This window comes from Nothobranchius furzeri, chromosome 3, assembly GCF_043380555.1.
Source record: "Nothobranchius furzeri strain GRZ-AD chromosome 3, NfurGRZ-RIMD1, whole genome shotgun sequence".
Classification (NCBI taxonomy): Eukaryota; Metazoa; Chordata; class Actinopteri; order Cyprinodontiformes; family Nothobranchiidae; genus Nothobranchius; species Nothobranchius furzeri.
The window spans coordinates 64,334,993-64,358,837 of record NC_091743.1 but is presented as its reverse complement, the minus strand read 5'-3'; the positions used below and the strand labels follow the sequence as shown (position 1 = coordinate 64,358,837).

The 23,845-nt window shown below is 41.0% G+C and overlaps 2 protein-coding genes across 2 annotated transcripts in view; both read right to left on the bottom strand.

Moving 5' to 3' along the window:
* Nucleotides 1–8,470: 8,470 nt before the first annotated feature.
* LOC129152337 (uncharacterized) lies at nt 8,471–10,562 on the bottom strand. Its single transcript, XM_054730131.2, has 2 exons — nt 10,442–10,562; nt 8,471–10,108 (listed from the first exon to the last, which is right to left on the bottom strand). Exons 1-2 carry the CDS (start codon nt 10,515–10,517, stop codon nt 9,435–9,437), a joined length of 750 nt encoding a protein of 249 aa, XP_054586106.2. The 5' UTR covers nt 10,518–10,562; the 3' UTR covers nt 8,471–9,434.
* Nucleotides 10,563–15,834: 5,272 nt separating this feature from the next.
* foxj3 (forkhead box J3) overlaps nt 15,835–23,845 on the bottom strand; it is a 95,586-nt gene continuing 87,575 nt past the window's right edge. The window contains exons 7-12 of the mRNA XM_015959013.3: nt 22,317–22,491; nt 19,073–19,486; nt 18,694–18,795; nt 17,948–18,139; nt 16,255–16,353; nt 15,835–16,176 (exon numbers count right to left, since the gene is read on the bottom strand). Coding sequence (XP_015814499.3) covers nt 16,064–16,176; nt 16,255–16,353; nt 17,948–18,139; nt 18,694–18,795; nt 19,073–19,486; nt 22,317–22,491 — 1,095 coding nt within the window. The 3' untranslated portion in view covers nt 15,835–16,063. The remainder of the gene's footprint in view (nt 16,177–16,254; nt 16,354–17,947; nt 18,140–18,693; nt 18,796–19,072; nt 19,487–22,316; nt 22,492–23,845) is intronic.

The window sequence follows — 23,845 nt, the reverse complement described above, 5'->3', positions numbered from 1 at the left end:
GAGATGTCTGATGTTTTTCCTGGGATCTGCTTTAGCCACTCCTCCATTTTGGGGGTTACTGTGCCCCCATGACCATATGAGCACCACTGATGTCTTCACTCTCCAGGCTTTCTCAAGTTCTTCTTTGAGGCCCTGGTACTTCTTTAGTTTCTCGTGTTCCTTTTTTCCTGATGTTGCCATCACTTGGTATTGCCACATCAACCACAACGGCTGTCCTCTGTTGTTTGTCCACCACTACAATGTCCAGTTGGTTTGCATCACCATTTTTTCAGTCTGGATCTGGAAGACCCACAGGAGCTTGGCTTTCTCGTTCTCATCCACCTTAGGGGGTGTTACCCATTTTGACCTTGGGGCTTCCAGTCCATAATCTGCACAGATGTTCCTCTACACAATGTTAGCCACTTGGTTGTGGCATTCCATGTATGATTTCCCTGCCAGCATCTTACACCCTGCAGTTATGTGGTGGATTGTCTCAGGGGCCTCTTTGCATAGCCTACACCTTATCTGGTGTGGTAGATCTTGACCTCTGTTGCTCTGGTGTTTAGGGCCTGTTCCTGTGCAGCCATGATGATTGCCTTTGTGCTGTCCTTCAGACCAGCTCTTTTTAAATATGGAATCTGACTACAGAAGATACATTCTTGGTGATAGTTTGCCTGCTTTACTGCAATGGGTTGTTTGTGGGTCTTTTTCTCGTTATTCAGTTTGACTGGACTAAGATCAGCTGCCTCAGCTGGCCATGGCTCAGTTTTCCAGTTCATTCACAGTTCTTTACCTGCAAATTATATTTTTGGAACATCAGGCTGTACTTGCACTGAAGCCTGGTGTCGTGGGTTCACAGCAACAGTTTGGATGGGGTATGGGATCAGATCTATTGCATCTAAATAAACACCTTTAACCAAAGGTTCAGTTAAATCTGTAATTCACTGAGATTTTCTTCCATGATATCTGAATGTGAAAAACCTTAAATTAAAGTCAGTTTAATTTGCAGAACTGGCTTGAATGTATTCAGGTAAAAATTTAAACCCCTCTCCTATGAAAATACATCATTTATTTAAATGCACTAATAAACTAACAGTTCATTTAAATTCTGCCACACATATTTAGACTTTCCTCAGCATGAAATATTTCCAGTTTGCGTCTGTAGCCACCAGAGGGCGCCCTTCAACCTCAAACAGACAACCCCAGAATCATTTGTTGTGATTCTGATGCAGATTTAAACACAGGTTACTCACAGAAATACTAATTATTCCCATGTCTAATTCAAACGTGTTTTCAGCAGGATGAAACCAGTTTTCTTTGTATTAGAGTGCTGGTTTTATATATTACGATGCTTTGCTCTTATTACTATTCAATGAAAGAATAATCTGATTACATTATACAGCTTTTCTCCTTTTAATGCTGTTAGCGATTCGTGCTTCTGCCATAAATATATTTAATTCTAAATGAAAAATAAAATTCATAAATAAACATTCCAACACAAAGAAAATCTATTTAATCTAAGGATGCATGATATGTCAGCATCAATATCAGTATCGGCCAATGCCGTTTTTTTGCATATTGGTATCGGTCCAATATTTGAAACTGGGCCAGTATTTACAAACAATATATTTTCCATCTAGTACCCATTTATGTATCAATTTTAGAAGGAATGGGGGTGATTTTCATATTTTGGGTGTTTATTGGCAACAATCTGGCAATGTGACATATTTCATAATATACAATATCTTGTGATACCAAAAGCCATTTCTTGACTGAACTTAAATGAAAAACTCAGGCCAGATGAATGAAATGAAATGAAAAGTGTTATCGCAAGATTTTGTTTCACTGTCAAGAGTGAAGTGGTAAAAACTGCTGCCACCTAGCAGTCAGGGTTTGAACTGCACCACACAAAAGCGGTATACAAAGATCGGTGTGTGAATTTCCAATAAAATTGTATTGTCAGCTTTTAAATGTTGATTCAGTATCATTACACAAAATATTACAATATTTCAGTGTATTGATATTTTCTTACATTCATCAATGTAAATTCGGTAAATATTGGTTAGCAGGTATAACAGCAATATTAACATAGGTGTGTACTCGAGTCATTATTTTAATGACTTCTGACTTGACTTGATAAAATCTATTGTAACGGAATGATCGCACCGGTTCGTGAAGCACCGGCTGCCCTTGTGCCTCCGCCTGAGCCAGCCGGTCCTGCTCCTCCTCCTGCACCTCCTGCGCCTTTAGATAGAACGTCGAAGGTGGAGTGATTTCTATTGCCAGACTCGTCGGCTCCATAGTTCTCTGTCTCGAGTTACACATGTTTGTCTATGTTTGTGTGTGTGCATGGTTGTCTCTCCTGTTTATACATGACGTGCAGACTTGGGTGATTTGAGATGGCCATGCTGTGGGTTCCTGAAGTCAGGCAATCAGGTGGTTAACAGTAGAGGGGTTTAGTCCACAAATTACTTTTATCCAAATTTGTTTTTATTTTCACTAATCGTAATTCCTTATGGGTACATTCACATGTAGGTTGATTACTAACTTCACTGATTTACATTTTAGTGCTCTTTGACACTCATATATCTATCTTTTTATAGAATTATACTACAGTGATTAAGTTTTGAAAACTTTATGATTCACTTTGTTAATTCACCATTATGGGCTACAACCATTTTTGCCCTTCATTTTGATAACATTTTTACTTAGTGCAGTGATTTCTCCCATACGCAGTATAGGGTTTTATAAATTTTATTCTTTTTGCACCACTTTTTCCAGTACACGTAGTGTATTGCATCCATTTCTTCACTTAAAACGCTAATTCACGTAATTGCTACACATAATACATGCAGGTACTCACAGTGCTAGGTTTCTTTTTGGTTATTAATTTGCATTAGATGCCATCTTGTTGTGTCTACATTGAAGTGCCCTGTGCTGTGCTCTCTCTCCTCTGCTGAGTTTCGTCGATGATCCTCGCTTCCTGGGGGTGGACCTATGATTCGTCATCGGATTCTACTCTTCCTGATTGGTGTTCCGGCTCGTAGGACCTGGACGTTTGTGGAGTCTGGCATGATTGCTGGGATACTTCACTCGCTGGGACCTGACCTACCTGCTGCTCTTTCCTGCACTGGATCACAATAAGTTCAATTACAAAGGTCAATATGCTATTTTGGAAGTATTCCCTGCCCGTGGAAATATAAAGTTTTGCTCCTGCTTCAAATTATTACTTCCACTGGGATATCTTGATAATCTGCTGACTTGTGTGCTTCCCGAGGGATTAAGAGGGATTAAGCAAGACTGTTCTTCGGAGTGGGGTTCGTACCTCACCACTTTTGGCCTCTTCCTGGGGAACTGCACCTTCCCCTATCGTCAGAGTCCCTTTAGGACTCTGGTTTGTTCAACGCCAGGTGGTCTCTGTACGGACCACTGTACCATTGAAAAGGGGGGATATGTAACGGAATGAAATGACTGTTTTCCACCAAAAGTCATTTCCCCCTCTCCTCAGCAGGAACTAATCTGCATGAGATATTGTTCAATCATGTATCATGCATTTGCTTCTAAACTGCTTCCTTTCCAGCCCAAGAGAAGAATGAAGACAAAGGACTCTTTCTTTTTAATAAATCAAAGAACTCTATTTTTCATAAAGCTAATTAAACAAAGTGTTAGTCAATAATAAGAGGTTGACCAATCTGTGAAATGACAATGTTATGATTAGTAAGTTTAATAAGTAATATGACTTTAATCTAGACATCTTGATCCACGTAATGTAAACGCATAACACATTGCTTTTACCCATCCAATCGGAACCTTCCTTTCTGAAGCGTGGCATAGTCTCTGTGGTGTATATAAATCTGCCCAACTTTGATTTGACCATAAATCAAAACATCAAGATTAATAAAACTAGTCCCACGCCATCTTAGATCAGTTCACTGCATTCTAAGAAAAGTATCGGACCGGCCACCCGCACTTCCTTTTTAAGCAAAGAACCAACAAGCTGGATAAAATCTGTTGCACTTAATCAACCAAGCAACGGTTCCTTTCAGAATAAAAGCTGAACTCACTGAGCCTCCGGGTCCATCTGATGCTGTCAACCAACTGTCGCTTTTTACCTGGAGACAATCCAAAGACTAGTCTGTCGTACTGCTGACACTGTTTCATCAACTCCGGTACCGAAAAGGGGGTCAGAGGACCTGGCATTCTGGATCTGTACGGAGGTCTTATCCTGAAGGGCATGTGTGGAGCGACCAAATGGCGTTTTCTGTGTTTATGAAACTCCGATCATAGCTTAAGAGCAAAACATCACTTCATCACTCAGACGTGCTTCTCCGGATACGAGAGTTCTGATTACAACATTACTCACACATACACTATTCATCTCACGTCTCATTCACACCAAGATCCATCCATTCACTTAGAATTTAGAGTTAGTCTTGTTTAAAATTGTTTAGAAATAAATTTTCTCAAATGTTTTAAAGGTGACTCTCTCTTCTGTTGTCTCTAAGTTAATACGAAGTGTTATATACATAATCCCTGCAATAAAAAGTTCCAATCTTCTGGTTAAAAGTACCCAAAGATCCGTAAGATTGATTTAATATTTACTATGGAATCTCATGTCTTATGGTTCATTAAATAGATGTAAATTTACCCTTTACACTATAAAGACTTATGACTTGACTCCGACTTGAATGCCAATGACTTGCAACTTGAATCGACTTGCATCTGTTGACTTGATGACTTGAGCATATTTGATATTTTAGCACAAAAGTGGCATGACATGTACAAAAATCACGAATCATTCTTCGTTCTGGGTTTGATCTTGTTCTGCTAAATGCAGCAGCACATCGTTTATAATCAAGTTCAGTTGCACTTTCTGCTTGTTTGAGCAAATAAATGATGCTTTGAGAAGCTTTATTTCTGGAATTTATTTATTAACATTGTCATTAAATTGAAGTTTGACAGCTGACTTGATTATGACTTGAACATTCAAAGTTAAGAACTTGGACTTGACTTGGACTTCCAATTCATTGACTTTGGACTCGACTTGGACTTGGTTGTCTTTGACTTGGACTTGACTCGAGACTTGACTGGAAAGACTTGTGACTTGCAAAGCAGTGACTTGGTCACACGTCTGGATATTAATATCAGATATCGGCCCACATTTTCACATCGGTGCATCCCTGATTTAATCATTTGTTTTTTTTTCTTCTAATCCCTTCTCCTTCTTTTTAGTATAATGTTGATGGTTATGAGGATGTGTGTGTGTGTGTGTGTGTGTGTGTGTGTGTGTGTGTGTGTGTGTGTGTGTGTGTGTGTGTGTGTGTGTGTGTGTGTGTGTGTGTGTTACTAAAGCTTCTTAAAGGGAGACTAGGCAGTTTTGGCTTGCTTTTAGCACCCCATAGTGTCCATTTACTGTAGAACCAAAAGCAAAACCTATCTCCTTGTTGGGTGACCCCGCGAGAAAGGTTGACCATTGAGCAGGATTGATGGTTGTTTATCCCTTGAGGTCAGGAGTGAGGTGGTGCTCACTCCTCTCCCCTGCCACATGGACCCAAGGGATAAACCATCAACCCTGTTTAATGGTCAACTTTCCTCGTGGGGTCACGCCCATTAGGACAGTGGGAGGGTTAAAGAATGATGTAAATACATGAAAAATTAGCATAGTGTCTCTTTAATGTATATTTGTTTGTTCTGACCATCATTCCTTTGTGAATAAAGGAACCCCTCTAAATATCTGAGTTAAAGCTTCAAAACAATATAAAGGCAATAGAAAGAGTCATGAAACTTATAGACAAGATAGAAAAGACAATTGTAAAGTCACTTTTATTTCACACTCACACACTAGTGTGTAAATTAAAACCACCTTAGTGTGCTGCTGTAAATGACTAGTGCAGAGGAAATAGTTTGAGACATTGTCCAGAACACGGTGCACCATCCTGAAACTGCTTGGTGTGCAGGGTGAGCAGGTGTTGCAGCATGTCAGTGAGAGGGATACGGTCTGAGACCTCACTGTCTCACTGCAGGACTGAACATGTAAAGCGATATGTCTGCCTGCTCTTTGACAGCATGTGCAGCTCAACATGTGGAGCATGTTCCATCAGAGATGTACACAATGTGCTTTTGGATCACCGTAACTAACCACTGTGAAGTGTGTTCAAATGTAAATTTTTAGTTCTGGCAAAACAGTCGTCAGACAAACGATGACACCAGACATTATGACCTGTTTAAAATTATGACAATTATTTACAGTTATTTTTATTAATGACATTATGTACATTGTCTATTTTATTTCATCTAAACTAAACATAACCAAATTAAACCAAGCAGACATCAACTAAACAAATAAATAAATAAAACTGTTCAGCAGGGGTCTGCAACCTGTGGCTCTGGAGCCACATGTGGCTCTTTAGACCTTTCAGAACGACTCTGAGTAACTTTTGCGATAAATGATTAATTAAAAAATCTCACTAATGCTTTTATATATAGATATTATTTTAAAAATGCAGGTTGCAGTAGTTTTTCAGGTTTTCAGTGGATAGTTTTATTGATATTCCTCAACAGAAAATGAAAAAGTACATTCATGATTTTCATTTATTTATATTTTTTACATAATCAATTCTTAGAAAAAGAAATAAATAAAACAGTTGTATTTTTCTTCAAACTTGATAAAGAACGAAGATAGTGGTTTTTCACATACAAAACATCTCTAATAAATATCTATGGGAAAGAACAAAGTTAATCCATTTTAATGTCAGAGTTCTGACTTTTTTTCCTCAGAACTCTGACATTAAAATCATAAACAGCATTTTTCAAAAGGTCGTTGCAACTCTAAACTGGTTTATGTGATGTGTAATATGGTGCGGGACAGCTGTTTAGAATGGATGGACGATAAATATCACCATACAGAGAAAATGATATGTTATGTGTGTGACAATACAAGGGAGACGATATGATCCACCCGTGTTATTGCAGGATCTCGTTGCTCCACCTCAATAAAGGCTGTAAAAACTGCTGCCACCTAGCAGTCGGAGTGTGAATTGCCCCACACAAATAAAATACCGTAAATCCTCTAATACAGGCCCGGGCCTGTATTTGACTCAAGCTCATCAAGCTCCAGGCCTTTATTGGAAGGAGGGCCAGTATTAGAGGCAGGCCTCTATTTCTATTTGAGCAAAATGAACTAATGGTTCGCTGGAGTTTTTGACAATTAAAATTGCGCCCACATTTTCAAAGTTAAACACATTTCTTTTAACAACGGTGTTTTCTGCTTCAGCCCTCTCCCCCCTCCTCCCCCCCTCCCCCTGCGCAGCGGCCGCAAACTCACTGATGCGCCTGCAGCCTCTCGGAGTTCCTGCTGCTCTAAACATTAAAATAATTATTTCATTTTCTGTTCCTCACTTCTGATTACCTTCAATGGTGTATGTTTGTTGCAACCAGCAGGTACAAAAACTAACTTGTTTTTATTTGACTATTTTTCTGTCCTGCCTGTTTATTATATTCCTGCATCTCCTCTCAATCCTAAAGAGAAACTGCTACCTGGGTTCATATATATTCACCTTATGAGTTACCTTTGAACTGCAGTTCTAAAAGATCTACCGACCGCAAAAACAGCGGAGTGCTCGCTGCTTGGCGGCCGCATCAGTGATCAGTGCATCGGAGGACAAGGTGATGCGCGCAGCGCCCCGCTCCACAGCATGCAGCGAAACGCATCAGGCACAAATAAAAGACAGAAAACATTAAAGGAAATGAACTGACATGAACGATCGCGTGTTAAATCAGTTTTTGAGGTGGCGACACCTGATTGTTACTGTGGCTGTGCTCAGGAGGCAGATCTACCGGCCGCGAAAACAGCGGAGCGCTCCCTGCTTGGCGGCCGCATCAGTGATCAGTGCATCGGAGGACAAGGTGATGTGCCCCGCTCCACTGCAGCGAAACACATCAGGCGCAAATAAAAGACAGAAAACATTAAAGGAAATGAACCGACATGAACGATCGCGTGTCAGTACCGACGCTCTGGCACAGCGTGTTGCCCCCCCCCCCCCCCCGATGCGCAGGAGCTTGTCACCTGCTGACAGCAGGCTGCTGTCTTTTCCGAGGGCTGCATCTAGCCGGTCATTATCACGTGACAGCGACTAGTCGATGACAGGCATAAAATGTCACTATAGAGCGGTAAAGTCGACTAGTGACTAGTTCATACAACCCCTGCTATTGCTCCCCAGTGTTCTGCAGCATAATCAGCACGTTCTCTTTGAACTTGATATGAAATTTTCGCCTCCTCTTCGTCTCTGCACGGTTAAAGTTACCCTCGCAGTCTATCACTGGCAAATCAAAAGTGAGACGATGACACAACCGCCCCCCGTACTTGCTTGTTACCACATTCCACCCGGTCACAATAAGAGACCGGCCATTATTCACCTCCGCCGACACCGGCCGAAATTGGAGACCCGGCCTTTAATTGAATACCGGCCTGTATTAGAGGATTTACGGTAAATAAAAACCAACTCACTGCTTTTAATTATTGATTCAGTATCATAACATGAACTATTGCAATATTACAGTGCATCAATATTTTTTACACCCTATATCTGTATATTTTATAAACAGAGTTAGGGTGGTACAGAAACCAGAGCCTCAGGTGAAAACTCTCAGACACAAACTACTAAACATCATGTCTGTTTTTAGTAAACAACTTGAAACTTGTTTCATGTATATGACTGTATAAGTGGATTTGACCCACGCCCCATCCGTAGTTCACATACAGATGTAGATTTTTTTTAAAGAAGTTACTTTTCTCCTCTGACTTCAGCCACTTTTGTGTTGCCACTGGGATTTTCTTTCACTGCATCAGAGAAACAGGCTTGAGTCTCAGGCAAGTGGCGTAAAAGTTGGTATCTCTGGCTGGTGAGAAATTCTGAGATCCATCAGTGAAGCTTGTTCTGCTCACCATCATTCCACATCCTCGAAGAGCTTTTTAACTTCAAAAGAGTTTTACGTCATCGTACTGCAGCGAGAGGAGTCGTGAAGGAAAAATTGATTTTCTAATTGATTTAGAAACCAAACCTGCTGCTGTTCATTCACCGAAGTTTCTTGGATATGGTCATCCCAACAAATCCAACAACGACGAGAGATGTAAGTGTGAGGAGCGCCACCCTGAGTACGGCTCCTCGGTTGACTGGAGCTGAAAATTCACGTTTATCCGTAATTAAACATCGTTTTTATAGAGAGGAGGTTTTTTGAGCTTCTTTTCGTTCTAACCTACAGGTGCCTCTTGTACTGAAGAAACAGGAGCTTCTGATTGGATGTTGAGTGGAGGGTCAGCCTTTCTGCTGACTGCTGCAGACACAGCAGCGTTTGTTAAATCTGTAAAATGTGCTGCCGCCCCAAAATCCTCCTCGTCTGTCTCCTCTTCTCGAACTCCTTCAACGGTGTTTGTCTGAAAAATGTCTTCCTCGCCTTCACCTTCTTCTCCAACCTCTGTAGAAACACGAGGAAGGAGGAAACCTTCTGTTTCCGGCTCCACAGGACCCGCAGCTTCTGGGTCTAATTGACCTGACTTGTCCGGCGTCGTGTTTCCTTCTATCTCGGATTCTACAAAAACAAGGTCGTCCTCTGTCTCTGTCCCACCAGGAAGTTTCTTCACCAGTATTAGGGCCTTCTAGCATCATAAGGTCCAATGCTTCTTCTTCTGCATGTTTTCCTGTTTTTCCTTCTTTAGTTTCTTGTTCTTCTCGACCAACCAGGCTTAATCCACTAGCTGCATCGACCTGTTCCAGCGCTTTGGAGACATCTGTTTCTTCTTTCAAAGTTTTATTGATGTGAGACAAACGGATGAAGACTGCTTCTTCGTCTCCTGGATTTAAAGCTTCCCCAGCAGAGTCCACAGGAACTACATCCTTTTGTGCTGTTTCTCCCACAACTTGTCCCACCTGATCCACCTCATCGATCTCAAGTTTTACTGGGATGTGGACATCAGAACCTGAATCCACGTCTCCACTTACTAAAGAGTTTATCCTCACATCTTTAACAATCCCTGTGTTATTTAAAGCTTCTTCTTCTGACGTCACAGCAGGAGAAAAGACTGTTTCTGTATCTGGAACCTCCACGCCAGACGAACGAACACCTTCAGCAGCTGCAACACACATTAGAGGAGATCTTTCTGTTAATTTGTCAAGGCATGACGTCTTAAAACATCCAAATGATATTAGACTAAATGCAAGTGTTCACCTTTTATATACAACTCATCTGAGCCTGAAATTCATGTAGCAATAATCAACAATTATTGATTTTATATTTGTTGTTTTAATGATTCTGTTAATTCTCTCATCTAAACACAAAATTTAAAGTGTTTTTTTATTTTTATTATTTGTCAGCTTTTGGAATCATTTATCCTAACAAACACACTTTTAGATTTTTCTGAGCTTAAATTATTTCAGTGATGAAGATGAGGGGTTGGAAGGCTCACGCATGGGTGCTGATGAGTGCCGCTGAGCGCTCAGAACCAGTAACAGCCAACAGGAAGCTCCAATCATCTTGTCCATCTTGACAGGATCAGTTCCTTCTGGGTTTCAGTCAATCTACTTATAACCTGCCCCACCCCATTGAACGTATTTATCCCTGAGTGGTGAAGCTCACATGTTACGTTGGCATGAACACATGTTGAGAAATGTCACATGGTTTTAGACACAGTGTCCTGCTGAAGGTGCAGAGATGTTTTAGAGCTTTCTCAGAACAACCAGCACAGAGAAAACTAATATTATAGATAATATTTAGATTACACTATTCTGGGAAGCTTTTATTCAGTTTTTCTTCAGCAAATATTTGACAACTTTATTTGAGCAATTATTTTATTTTCAGTCCTTGAAACAAATCTTTGCTCTTAATTTTCAACTGGACATACGCTTTATTCATGCTCTCACATTCTCAGAGCGCTGCTGCATCACTTTGTGAAAACATGGTTGTTCTGGCCAAAGCTGCTCAGAAAGCAGCTTTAAATTCTGTGTTAACACTCTGCAGCTGAAGCAGCTGGGAAGTACACTGTAAAAATCTATTTTCAATGAACACTTGAATGACCTTAGTGCATTTTTTTGTGCTCGAATGACAAAAACCTTAGAAAATGTAAGGGTTATATAAGGGTTAAAAAGGGCTTTTTTCTTGGTCTAAAAGAAAAGGTCTGATCTGTAAAAACGGCACAAATTGAAACCAGGTAAATATTCTTTATATGATCGTCATTCAGAAAACGCTTTTCTGACCGCGACTCGTCTGACCCCTCCACACCACTATTGCACACTCGTTTTCAGTTTATCAGCAAGAAAAAGCTTTTTTGGGAGTGACCCAGTCTTGCTTGGGGCAGCAGTAGCTCAACAGGTAGAGCAGGTTGTTCAGTAATCGGAAGGTTGCAGGTTTGATCCCGGCTCCGAACAGAGAATTCTGCTGTTGTGTCCTTGGGCAAGACACTCAACCCAACTTGCCTGCTGGTGGTGGTTGGATGGATTGGTGGCGCCAGCCACCCCGGGGCAGCTGTGGCTACAATATAGCTCACCACCGTGTGTGTGTGTGTGAGATTTACACTGTAGTGTAAAGCACTTTGGAGTCCTCTGACTCTGAAAGGCGCTATACAAGTGTGAGTCATTTATCATTTAAAAAAATGACAAAGGTATTTATTGTGCCTTTAAAAATTCCAGGCAATAAACTTTCAGTTACCCAATTGGCTGTTTTATTTTTTTAATCATGAACCACAAAATGTGTTCATATTTAACAAAATTTATCTTATTTCAAGTAAAGCAGTTTTTGCAGATTTGTAAAAAATCTATAAGTTATGGAAAATTCTGTGGATTTGGACCTTTTTTTGGTAATATAGTCGTTTTAATTAGCATCTTTCTGACTTGTCAGACGTCACACACATGTATCACCAATTTTCACTTTTCAATGAGAGCAGAGACTTTGTGTATCTTAGGTCACCAGTGAGCATGATTATTTGGTGAGATTTACTGTACATTAGCAGGAAAAACACATTTTTCAGTTTAAATCATTGCATTAAAACATGTTTTATATATTTAGTTACTTTTACCAGTGCTCCTAGTAAAATTTGTAAAATTAACTGTTCATCTGAACAAAAAAGCATAATTATCACATTAATGCACAGTGAATATTTTATTTATTTTAGTGCCATTCATGCATAATGGGGAGGGGGGGGGGGTGTAGACGTCGGTTTGACAATTCTAATAACACTTGAGATATTTTACAGCACTAAACAAATACAAAGAGTAGCTGTGTCACCTCATCGGACAACAAAAAGTAATAATCGTGCAGTAAACAAACAAAAACAGGAAAAAATGAGGGGAAACAGTACAGGAAATGACAAAGACAAAATAAAAACAAACTAAATACATATTTTCAACACTGAAACACTGAATGTAGAACCATAGTACAGATAAAAGGTAGTGTCACACAAAAAGCCAACGCATTTTCATCACATATATACAATATAGATATATACATACTGTCACCCTCTGATTGGACAATAACAAAATACTTTATTCCGTTTCCCCTTTTTCCTCTTTTGTGAATAAAACCCACCCTCTGCCTCCATAGCACAACCCCCCAGAGGAGAGAATAAAAATAAAAAGGGGATGATTGAAAAGACACATATGTACAACCACAACACACCAGCACTGAATAAAACAGGCCCCAGTCAGCAGTAGATGTTGGCAGTTTTCTCCCATGATGCAACATGGTTTAGTCACCTGTTAGTATTTATTTTGTTACCCCGATGATGATGATAATCTCTCTGGCATATACATGTCCAGCTGCATGTCTACATTTTAACTGTTAACTGAAAAAAGAAGAGCTTAAACCTACAACACACACACACACATACACACACACACGCACGCGCACGCACGCACACACAGTCAAACCTTTCCTTTTTCCCCACATCCGTTAACATGATTCTTTTATCTCCTGTGGGCCGAGACGTGTTTGTGTTTTCACTCTTCACCTGGAGGAGTGAAAACACCTCACACAGACGAACACTCATTTTTACTCCTTTTGGATTGTGTCCTCCGCCCACATTCACCTCAAGAGTCACGACTTGGTGAAAACCTGGCGGTCTTTAAATAAAAACACAGGTGAGGCTAACACACACACACACACACACACATACACACGCAGCAGAAGAGAACAATTGATAGAGTAAAATCTCAAGACTAACTTGAAATATTGGGGGGGGGGGGGGAATGAAACCAGCGGCAGTAACAAAAGCTTAAAGAACACAGTCAGAGATCTACAGAACAACCCGAGCCGAGTGTGGTTCTCTAACATTCAAACCACCAAATGAAACCCGAAAGTGCCTTTTTTTCTCTCCAAAATAAAACACGGAGTGATATTATAAAAAAAATATACAAATGAATTCATGATTGTCATCAAATATAAAATCAAAACTACAGCTGGAGTCTCTGCAGACAAAAACCTCTAAAGAAACCATCAGAAATTCAGTTTGGATGTTTTTCTTGTTGACGTTTGGACGCAAAGATGATGTGGATAACTTTTTATGTTTGTTTAGCAGAAAATCTGGAAGCTGTTGGACACGATTTGGATTAAATATGAAAAGAAAAATGCTCAAGTAAATGTTGCAAACACGTGTTTGAGGTATTGTGCTTGAGATTAGCGTCGTCATCTATAATTACTGACTTAAGGTGAAAATGACCTTTAACCCTGGGAGACTAAATCAATTGAAAAAAATAAGTTGAAGCTTGAAGATATACAAATCTTTCTATTGAGTTGAACTGAAGAGAAAAGGGAAAAATGTCAGAAATGGTTTATTTAAATGTAGCTGTGGGGAGTGTGAGTGGGCGGGAGGATCAGGGATCAAACATTAAAATTCATATTTCCTACAGATTCATTCCGTTAGCTGCAGGATTCCAAATCCTTTTTTGTTTGAATGGAGCAAACTTAAGAAAAATCTGACCTTAAATAAATGTGCCACGATACTAAATATATTCTAAATCCCTAATCATCACATTTAAAACGTGTCCCGTTATCTGCTGCACAGCTCTGACTCTAGTCACGGTTATGCTCAATCCCATAAACGGAGAATTGTAACAGCAGAAAAGTCAGCAGATCAAGTGTTTATGTGATCTTTCATCGGGCTGGGAGACCGATTTAGACAGAAAACAGGTGGTGAGGTTAGGCGTATCCAGGCTTTGTGCTAACTGACAGGAAGCTGTAGCTTCCAGATGTGTCAGTGACTTCTCCACATATTTCACCGTCCCTTTATGAAGACAGCGCCGCTGAAGCAGAGCACAGAAAAACCCTCCTGCGAGTGAAAAGGTGCACCAGAGTCTCCAGTAGGAGGCGCTCTGCATCTTTAGGTCTTAACGTAAACAAAAGATTCACAAGTGCAAAGGGCTGGTTTTTCTTTAAGCAGAGTCTCTTCAGGTCAGCGCCCGTCTGACTGAACCGGACTCGGGGGTTCGATTCCCAGAACTACTGGTTTCTCCGATCTGTGCTTGAGGAACCCTTTATCCATCAAAAACGCACAACTGCATCTGTTTTTGTGCTCTAGAGATGATCGCAGCAATCACAGCCCTAAAAGTAACACACACACACACACACACACACACACACACACACACACACACACACACACACACACACACACACACACACACACACACACACACACACACACACACACACACACACACACACACACACACACTACGGAGTGAGATGCATTTCTGTTGTGGGAATCTCCATAATTTTAATTGCGTAACTTTAAAGAAAATGTTCCCCAGCTGTTAACGTTTGACTTTACGACTGCAGGAATAATTTTGGTACATTCGTCTTTTTTCTACTGATCATTAAACAAAACAATCAGATTTGAGGTTTGCTGCTTTTTAGGAACTAAAAATGTTGGCTTTTAACTTGAGGGATTGACTCCCACTTTTAAATCTCTCCATTTTAATGGTTGGTTTTAAATCTAAACATATTCAATAACTGGTATTTATCATTTATAGAATAATTAATAATAAAAAAGTGAATAAATGATCTCAATACGACTTAAAATCTTAACTTTCATAAGTTTGAAATGATTTTAGTTTTTTTATTTAGTCTAATGACATGAATAATACTTGCAGTGATGGAGTATTTGTTTTACTGATCACTGTTGAACTGCAGCTGCTACAGAAGTGTTCAGCGCTAATTTAAGTCAAGTGATCTATTTTATAACCTGTTTCAGACGATTTCTCTGTTTAATGATCAATGGCCGAAACCTTAAAACAAAACCCAATTAATGTGACTTTGTTGGGCTTAACTTTGATTACAAACCAACACAACGCACACAGAGCCTAAACCTGACGTAGCAAAACAACAGATTCAGTCCTTCACATCCATGTTTTCACCTACTCACCATCACCAGTCATCCTGAAGGGCTAGAGAATGAGAACTAAGGATGAGAGCCAATCACGAGACAGTGTGACCCCGCTTGCTCATGATGATTCAACACCCTGATCAAAACCTCAGATTTTTGTAAACTTGACTTAACCACTGATTGTGCCACAGCGGCGCCCGATTTCTCCCAAAAGTGACTGACAAACACCATGGCGTTACTCACAGAGACGGCCTGGGTTTCCTTTAAACAAAACTTTAAAAACAAAGAAGAAAAAAAAAGAGGGAGACAACATCATCTTAGAGGCAGCTGAGGCCAATGTCAATACGAGAAAATTACAAGCTGAACACGGCGCTCAAATCACATAACGGTTACGGAGCAGGGGGGTCGGGGGGAGGAGAGGGCTGGCTGAAGAGCTGAGGACCATGTGGTTTAGATGTGAATGAGTCCCTCTTGTCTCTACACAAGTTTGTAATTGATCACATTAACATGTCCGACTAAATATGATTGTCTTCCAAGTAACATATTCTGGTTATGATTCGCCTTGTCAAGACTCTGAAACGTGTCCAAGTGTCCTTCTGCAGCAGACCGTGTCCACCTCCTCCTCCTGTCAGCTCAGCCTGGCTTCCTCCGGGTTACACTTCCTCTCCTCGCTCGGATTTAACTGCAACAAAGGGGGCGAGAGAGTCTTAGTTGCTAGACGATGGAGTCCCAGTCAAAATCATCCTGGATGTCATCCGCAGGCATGCGATGCATCTGGAAGTTTCTAGAAGGTATCATGTGCTGCTGGTTCATCTGTGCGTGGTGTCCTGGATTAAAAAAAGCAAAGGTAAGTCAGTGCCTGTGATAGCCGCTTTAATGGGGCCTTGCTGGCAGCTACGTGCTACCTGTCATGGCGGGTCCTGTGCTGCTCATAGGGGGCATGTGGGGATAACCTGGGGGTCCCATCATGGGCATGCTCTGTCTGGAGTCCATGTAGAGATTTGCTGAAGAGGGAAATAAAGATTTGTATCAGACTTTTAATATTGAAGAAACAATAAACTGTGGCGTAACTGGTTTGAGCTACATGTGAGAATAGGGGACGGTCGGGGGTTAATTTGAGCCGGATCTTGCCGGAACAAGATCTGGCAACTGTCTTATTTTGAAAGGACTGTTCCGGCAACTGTCTGCTAGGTTCCACAACTCACGCAACCAAAGGGAGCCCGGCTCACCCAAAAGGGTGACAGGCTCCCATGGAAGCCCTCAACTTACGCACCCAGAGGGAGCCCAAAAAAGATCCTGTTCTACTTATATTACATTATTTATGTGGACTCTGCGGGAATTAGTTTGAGCTGAGAGGCGCAGAGCTCCAATCGTTGCTGTGCTCCAGACAGCTGCGTCCTGAGCACGGCCACAGTAACGTGTGCATGTTCCGGCATCTACTTTGCCTTTAGTGAACTTTGGATTGACATCAGTATTTGCGTTCTGGGAATGTTTGATTTACAAATTAAGCACTGGGGACAGTCCTTCTGACCCACTTGTTGAGGATGTAGTACCAGGCGGTGTCCACCTGTTATATCAAGTTAGGTGTGGATGAAAAGTTTGAAGCTAATATGAGGATGCTGATGAACTTCATGATGAGAGACGCATCAGAAGGAAACTTTTAATGTTTTCAGTGGTTTGTTTTGCTGGATTGTGAACATAAGACCTACTGTGGACCAACCATTTTTGTTCAAGATGAATATTTGGTCTGATGCCAGGTTTTGAATGGTGAGTTAGACGTTGTGAATGTCTGAGTGGTCGGACAAAAGCATTTACAGTCATGGTTGCATCTTTGAATGGCATACATCATTGGAATACAAGAATCCTACCTTCTAATGATGGCTAAAACGTATACATTAATATAGAGTGTGATTTCAATTGGATATTTGTAATGTCTCATTCACGAAAATAAATCATAGGCATAAGAAAATATATCAGCCAAGGGCTCAAACTATCACTGATGGTCAGATTCATCCAATTACCTGACCTTAGTACGCAGTCATTTACCCATTCATGAATGTCTCAACTATGCAGAAAATTAACATAAAAACAAACTGGAACATTATTTTTTAAACTACATTTACTGCTAACTCAAAGATATGTACACCTGCAGAAAAAAGCAACATAAAACCAAATATTTCAACCTTCATCTTCTGTTGTTTAATGGCAGGCGGCATCTAGCTTGTAGTTGCATTTCTACTGAGCTGGAATGTGGGTCAAAGTATAAGGGTGAAAAAAATTACAGGATAAAATAATAAAGAAATAAAAAAGAAAACCTCAATTCTCTCTATTAGGAATTCTATCACTAATTTAGATTTACTTTCCTCTCCACTCAGTAGGTTCTTTATACTGTGAAATCCACCTTCATTGTCTTTTAATCCGTCTGATTTAGTTTCGGCTCTCTGGAGGTTTACTACAATTGCAATGATACGTTGGACTGTTTCCATCTCTGATCATCTAACACGATTTTAAACCAGTCCCAACTGTTCCTCATTAATAAAATCCACATGTTTCCATTCACACTGAATTAATGCGTTCTGGGAAAATCTGGTTGTGCACCTGTGTTGAGGTGCTGGCTGGGTTTGTTGGTGTGCATGGCACCGTGGCAAACAGGCGTCTGCACTGCCCCCTGTGGCTGAATTACTCCGGTGCGGGCGAAGAACTGGTTGATAGACGAGCAGAGGTCTGCGATCTGGGTGGTATCAAGGCACCAATTGTTCAGCTCAGCCTGTCTCATACTCTCTTTCAACCCTTAGAGACAAAAACACAAATTTACACTCAGTGACTCAAAGACTTCCTCATGAAACTCCTCTAACATGAAACACTTTCACATTTATCATGTTTCTGCTTGGAAATCCCTTCCCAAGCAGAAACATGGCTACAGCCTATATTAATTATGTCTGTAACCTTCAGTGGGTGATATTAAAAAAATAAATAAAATTAAAACACCCTACCTTGCATTTCTAGACTCTAATTGGATAAACTGACCTGCTGAGCTTGGCGTTTCGGTAATTAAACTTGAAGGCAGTGTTATTTAATTGAAGAGCTCAGTTTAATTAAAGCTGTAATCAACTCTATAGTGCCGACACATCAGCTCTCAATCAAAAACCCGGGGCAGAGCTGAACAATCGGCTCAGTTTTAGATGTCTGGGTTTTCTGACCACGTGAGTGGACATCGGTTACATCTGGCATCCAAAGCTTATGCCAAAGAAAACATATCTAAATATAAACTGAAATAAAAAAACATTATTAGGTAGATTTGAAAAAAATAAAATAAAAATTCAGTTCCATTTGTTCAGTTGTACCTTGGAAAGGTGAAAGGTCAACATCAGCCCAGTTATAGCTGCTGGCAATGCGACAGCTCTCTTTCAGTGCATCCAGATTTTGGTACCAGTCCGACAGTAAACCTGAAACACACAAACCAGGTCACATGATCTCTCTGAGGTCAAGTAAATGAGAAAGAAGCATGTTGAACAGGTCAGGACAGTGAAGTGGCCACTAGGGGGCACCAGCGGACTCTGTAAAAGCTGCTGCTGCTTTGTTCTCTGCAGCAAAGGCAATAAATGAGATGATGATTTACCGTGTAGCACCTCAAACGGTTATCGCTGTGATTTAGGACGAAAGATCTGCTGTAAACATGTCATCTGTGTGATGATCAGATGTGGAGAAGACAAAAGGTTTTACCTGTGTTGCAGGCCATCTGTTGCTGGGTGGGATGGGGCTGGTGGGAGAGGCTCTGGTGCTGCGTGTGCTGGGAGGGATGCGCCGCGCGTTGCTGCGGGTGCTGGCCGTGGGACGGGTGCTGCCCGTGCTGGGGGTGCGCAATGTGCTGGGGGTGCTGACTGTGCTGGCTGTGTTGGTTGTGAGTGCCGCCATGCTGCGGGAGGTGCTGTGCGTGGGGGGAGCCATGGCCAGGATGGACCTGAGCAGGATGGGACAGGGGCACCTGGCCACTGTTGGCCGGGTGGTTGTTGGGGTGGCTGTTGGGTTGGTTGTTTGACAGGTTGTTCTGGGTGCTTATGGTGCCACTGGGGGAGTGCTGATAGGAGCAGGAGGTGTGGGTCTGCTGGGAGGAATCCGAGGGTAATCCCATCAAACCTGGAAAACACGAAACACACAAACATAAAGCCGTAAGAGGGCTGGAACGGGACCAGAACACACAGAAGGATGCATTTAGCTGGTATGAAGATCTACTGAGAGTTTAAGTACGTGTACAAATGATTTCTCTATGAACTGATAAGTAATAATGCCAATAACATCAAATGATCAATCTGATCATCAGACTTTGATCAGACCAAAAACAAATATGGAAAAAGGTTTAAAAAAGTCAAATATTCTGCTGCACAACAAAATTTTATTTCTATTGAAATTTCAGCTCCTAATGACAAAAATGTAATGGGCAAAAATGATTTAGGTAGAGAAATAAATAATGCTAGTTTCCCAAGTCAATGAGTATCCATTAGAGATGCACAAATACAAAAACTTTGGTCCATAGCCAATACTTACTGTATATTATTATGTCAGATAACTGATAAACTTCTCTGTGGCCTACTAGTACAGTGTCCACACCGGGACTGGGAGATCGGGGTTCAAATCCCGTTGGGGTCATACCAAAACCTTACAATGGGACCCAATGCCTCCCTGCTAGGCACTCGGCTTTAATGGGTTGGATTGGGGGTTAAACCACCACATAACTCCCAAGCGTGGCCACAGCTGCGGTTTACCGCTCCCCACGGGGATGGGTCAAATGCGGAGATGAACTTCACCAGTGTGAGATGACTAATGGGACTTTTATTTACCAACAGGGATGTAAGAAAATATCAATACACAGGATAAACGTGACATTTTGTTTTACAATACTGAATCAATATTTAAAAGCAGCGTATTTTTTTTTCTAGAATTTACATGCAAACATTTACTGTATTTCTTTTGCGTGGTGCAATTCTAACCCCAACCACGAGATGGTGTTTTTTTTAACCGCCTTCATGCTGAAGGAATACCGAGATCTCACATCAACTCTGGAAGCTTCTTGGAAGCATCTGTCGTGATTTTTCCGATTAAATTCAGTCTAAATTATTTTTTAAATGACTTTTAGTAATGCAGTATATCGTATCGTCTGTCTTGTACTGTGATATATATTTATCGCTTCTCCAGAGTACACACCCCTACTAACTAATATATATGCATTTATATTGTTAGATATTTCAGTACACTTCTGACATCTTGTAAAAGTGAACAAACCACTTGAATTGCTTCTCATCTTCAGTTAAACACCCCACAAACCTTTTGCTGCATGACCAACCCCCTCCCCTCCTGAAACACAGACGCCAATGGCAATAAAATGACTGTTTTATTTATCGGACCAATGCTGATGTTGTTATCCTTAGTAATCATGTCAACTGTGATGAGAGTATTTCCAACAAGATGCATTCTTTATGGAAGAACTGAATAAATTGTGGTCTTTCATAAGTTATTCATTGAAAAAACAAACTTTTGTAAGCGGGGTAAATTACTAGCATAACTGACATATAAAAGTTGTCATAAAAGGCTTTTTGAACGCAGCTCCAGGTGTTGAACCACACAAAGAGTCTAGCTAAACTTCTCTGCCCAAAGGGGGGGCTTGTAATAAAACAGTGATGGGATATGAGCCTCCTACATCTAATGACTTTACTCTGAGGTAGACCTGCTGCCATTTTCTTGCACGGAGGAATGACTCAGCATCGGTATGGAGCCGTCTCCCCCCCCCCCCCCCCCCCCCCCCCAGTCCCGTTTCGTTTCTGTGCTCTTAAACTGACATGACTGGAGCATGAACATCTGCACATCCAACTGCAATCATCTGAGTGGTGGGGAGTGGTCTTAAGAGGCCCCGTCCTTCACAGCTTTTGGCACACTAAACCTATTTCACTGGAGTGCTTTTAGAGCCGACTCGAGCCCTGTACCTCCACAATCGGCACATAACATTCACTGCACGGGTGACAAAGGTGCATCTCTTATCGGCGCAGAAAGCCCATTGTCCAACTAGGGAAATACAGAAAGCAATTAACGCGGCACCAGAATAATAATGCGAGCTCATTACCCATTATCAAAGCAGGTGAATTAGCTCACTGTCTACGGCGGCAGAGTGTGAAATCCTCCAGCTCGATTATTTACGCTTTTTAATTGCTGGAGCTTGTCTGACGAGATTTTACTTTTATGCGCAGGACTTTTAACTAATGAAACATAGATGATAGATTAAAGGACAGAGACTCATTAGCATGAAATGCATTTGATTTGTGAAAGTGGCTTACACACAGAAAGCTCAGTCTACTTTCCTCAACTGTCAAGTGCTTAGTCAATCAGATTACAAGCAGAACTGCTTTCTGTCCTGCTGGGACTTAGATTTTTTTGGGAAAGTTCTAATATCCTCCCCCTTTTATGCATTATATGATAGAAAATCCCATAATCACGATAAATCAAACTCGAGGCCAACAGAGGTTTTTTGGCTGCTCTTCCACTCCACTGATGAAATATGGCTCACATAAAAAAATAAGAGTCCATCTGAAACATAAACAGGCACGTTTAACTTTCATGTCATGGCAAAACTATAGAGGAGAAATAACCATAAAGTTCTTTTATATCTCTTTACATCACTTAATGAAATATTTAAGACATGATCTCCCAGACTCACACTTTGAATGTAAAACCAGCTCTTTTAACATTTCCCTCACGGGGAGACCATGAACATTCTTCGTATAGATTAGCATCAGAGCCAAGTGAGCCTGCTTAATACCAGTAAACCTCATTAGTGCCTAAAGACTTTCTATAGCACCAGCTGTTAGGAGCGACCCCACATTAGGAAAGCAGCTCTGAGCATTATTATGCTACTTTAATAAGTATAGCTCAGGTTCTTTATTAGATTTTCGTTCAGTGCCCTCGCGAGGCCGCTCACCTTGTTGGCTGAAGGACTGCTCAAAAACAGACTTGTAAAGGCTGCGGAAGGAGGCACTGAGATCTTCGAATTCTGAGAACATGAGCTGCTTGTCTCTGTCTGGCATGCTGTACTGGGACTGGGGAGGCTGTTGCAGGCTCATGGACTGGGACACAGGCTCTGGGTGACTGGTCACCTGGAGGAAAAATAAAAAGATTAACACAAATTCTGCGAACAAAATCACACTGAACGGTTTTAATACAGAAGACCGGCACAGACTGATGGACGACTAAGAAAAGCATACTTAGACACGCCAATGATACTTATTTTTCCAAATAGATCTCACATGGCCTCTGGCTATGCAGCTGGGAAATAAAACCCTGTGGAATATTTAGAGGTTTTATTCACTTGTTTCATTTTCTTTTCTTTTCTTTTTTAAGGTGTGGTTCACACTATTTCCAGGAATTAGAAGTGACCCACATCACAGCTGAGCTTCAGGTGGAAGGTTTTGGAGTCCCATTTCCTAATATCTCAACTCAAATTAGATAACAACACAAATCTACCACTGACTTGGAATGTGGATGTTTTATCTCCACGAATAACACAAGCCTGGAAGAGTTCGGCTGTGTGGTAGAGTTGCTAATGCTAACAGTTAGCTTCTACAATCCCGAGACGTTCTCTGCTATTTCCTGGATGCTAAACCAATAACAGCCTTCGCTGCTGTGAATCAAGATGGGTGAGTCCATGAATGTTAAGTGACAGTGTGATGTAGATCTGTCAGGCTTTTCTAATCCTAGAGTTTCACCATCTATTATTTATCAGAAGCTAATGCATGAGATATATGTAGGAGACTATTTTCATTCATTCATTTATTTATAGAGCGCCTTCCTGCTGCCAACCAAGGCAGCCCAAAGCGCTGAACACAGCAGTGTAAAAACAACAAGCATTACAACAAGGGATACATCATAAGGAGTAAAAATGACTATACATGAATTTTAGCTAAAAAGTACATGCAAATAAAGACTAAAAACCAGGCACATCAGTTAAAACAAACAGTTCAGTTTCATGTTCAGCCTGTATAAAAAAACTCTGAACGATTATAATCAGAAATAATCATTAAAAAATGGTATTTTAGTGAACCGCACTTTAAATCTACAGTGGTCTCTAGTATGAATAGGTCATTTTGCCCGGAAGAAAGCGCTGGAGCTCCTGTTTCAGGAAGTAGAAGTTAGCCAAAGAAGTGGTGGGAAGAAAACAACACGATTCGGAGGCTAATTATTATTCATGATATGCGAACATCTGGCCTCTGATTGGCTAGCAGCAACAAGGCTCTTCAGCTGCCTTTGATCGCTCTTTAATTTTTGGGTAAAAAACGCAAGGCTGATGTTTTATTTCCACAAACAAGCCTGAACATGTTTTGCCATGATTTGCTAATGCTAACGGTTAGCTCCTACTAGCTGAGACGCGCACTGTTTTCTCTTGGCTGTAACATCAGCTCAGCTGTCTGTGGGCGTACGTCAAGGTGGGTGAATCCAGGGCAACGTAGAAGA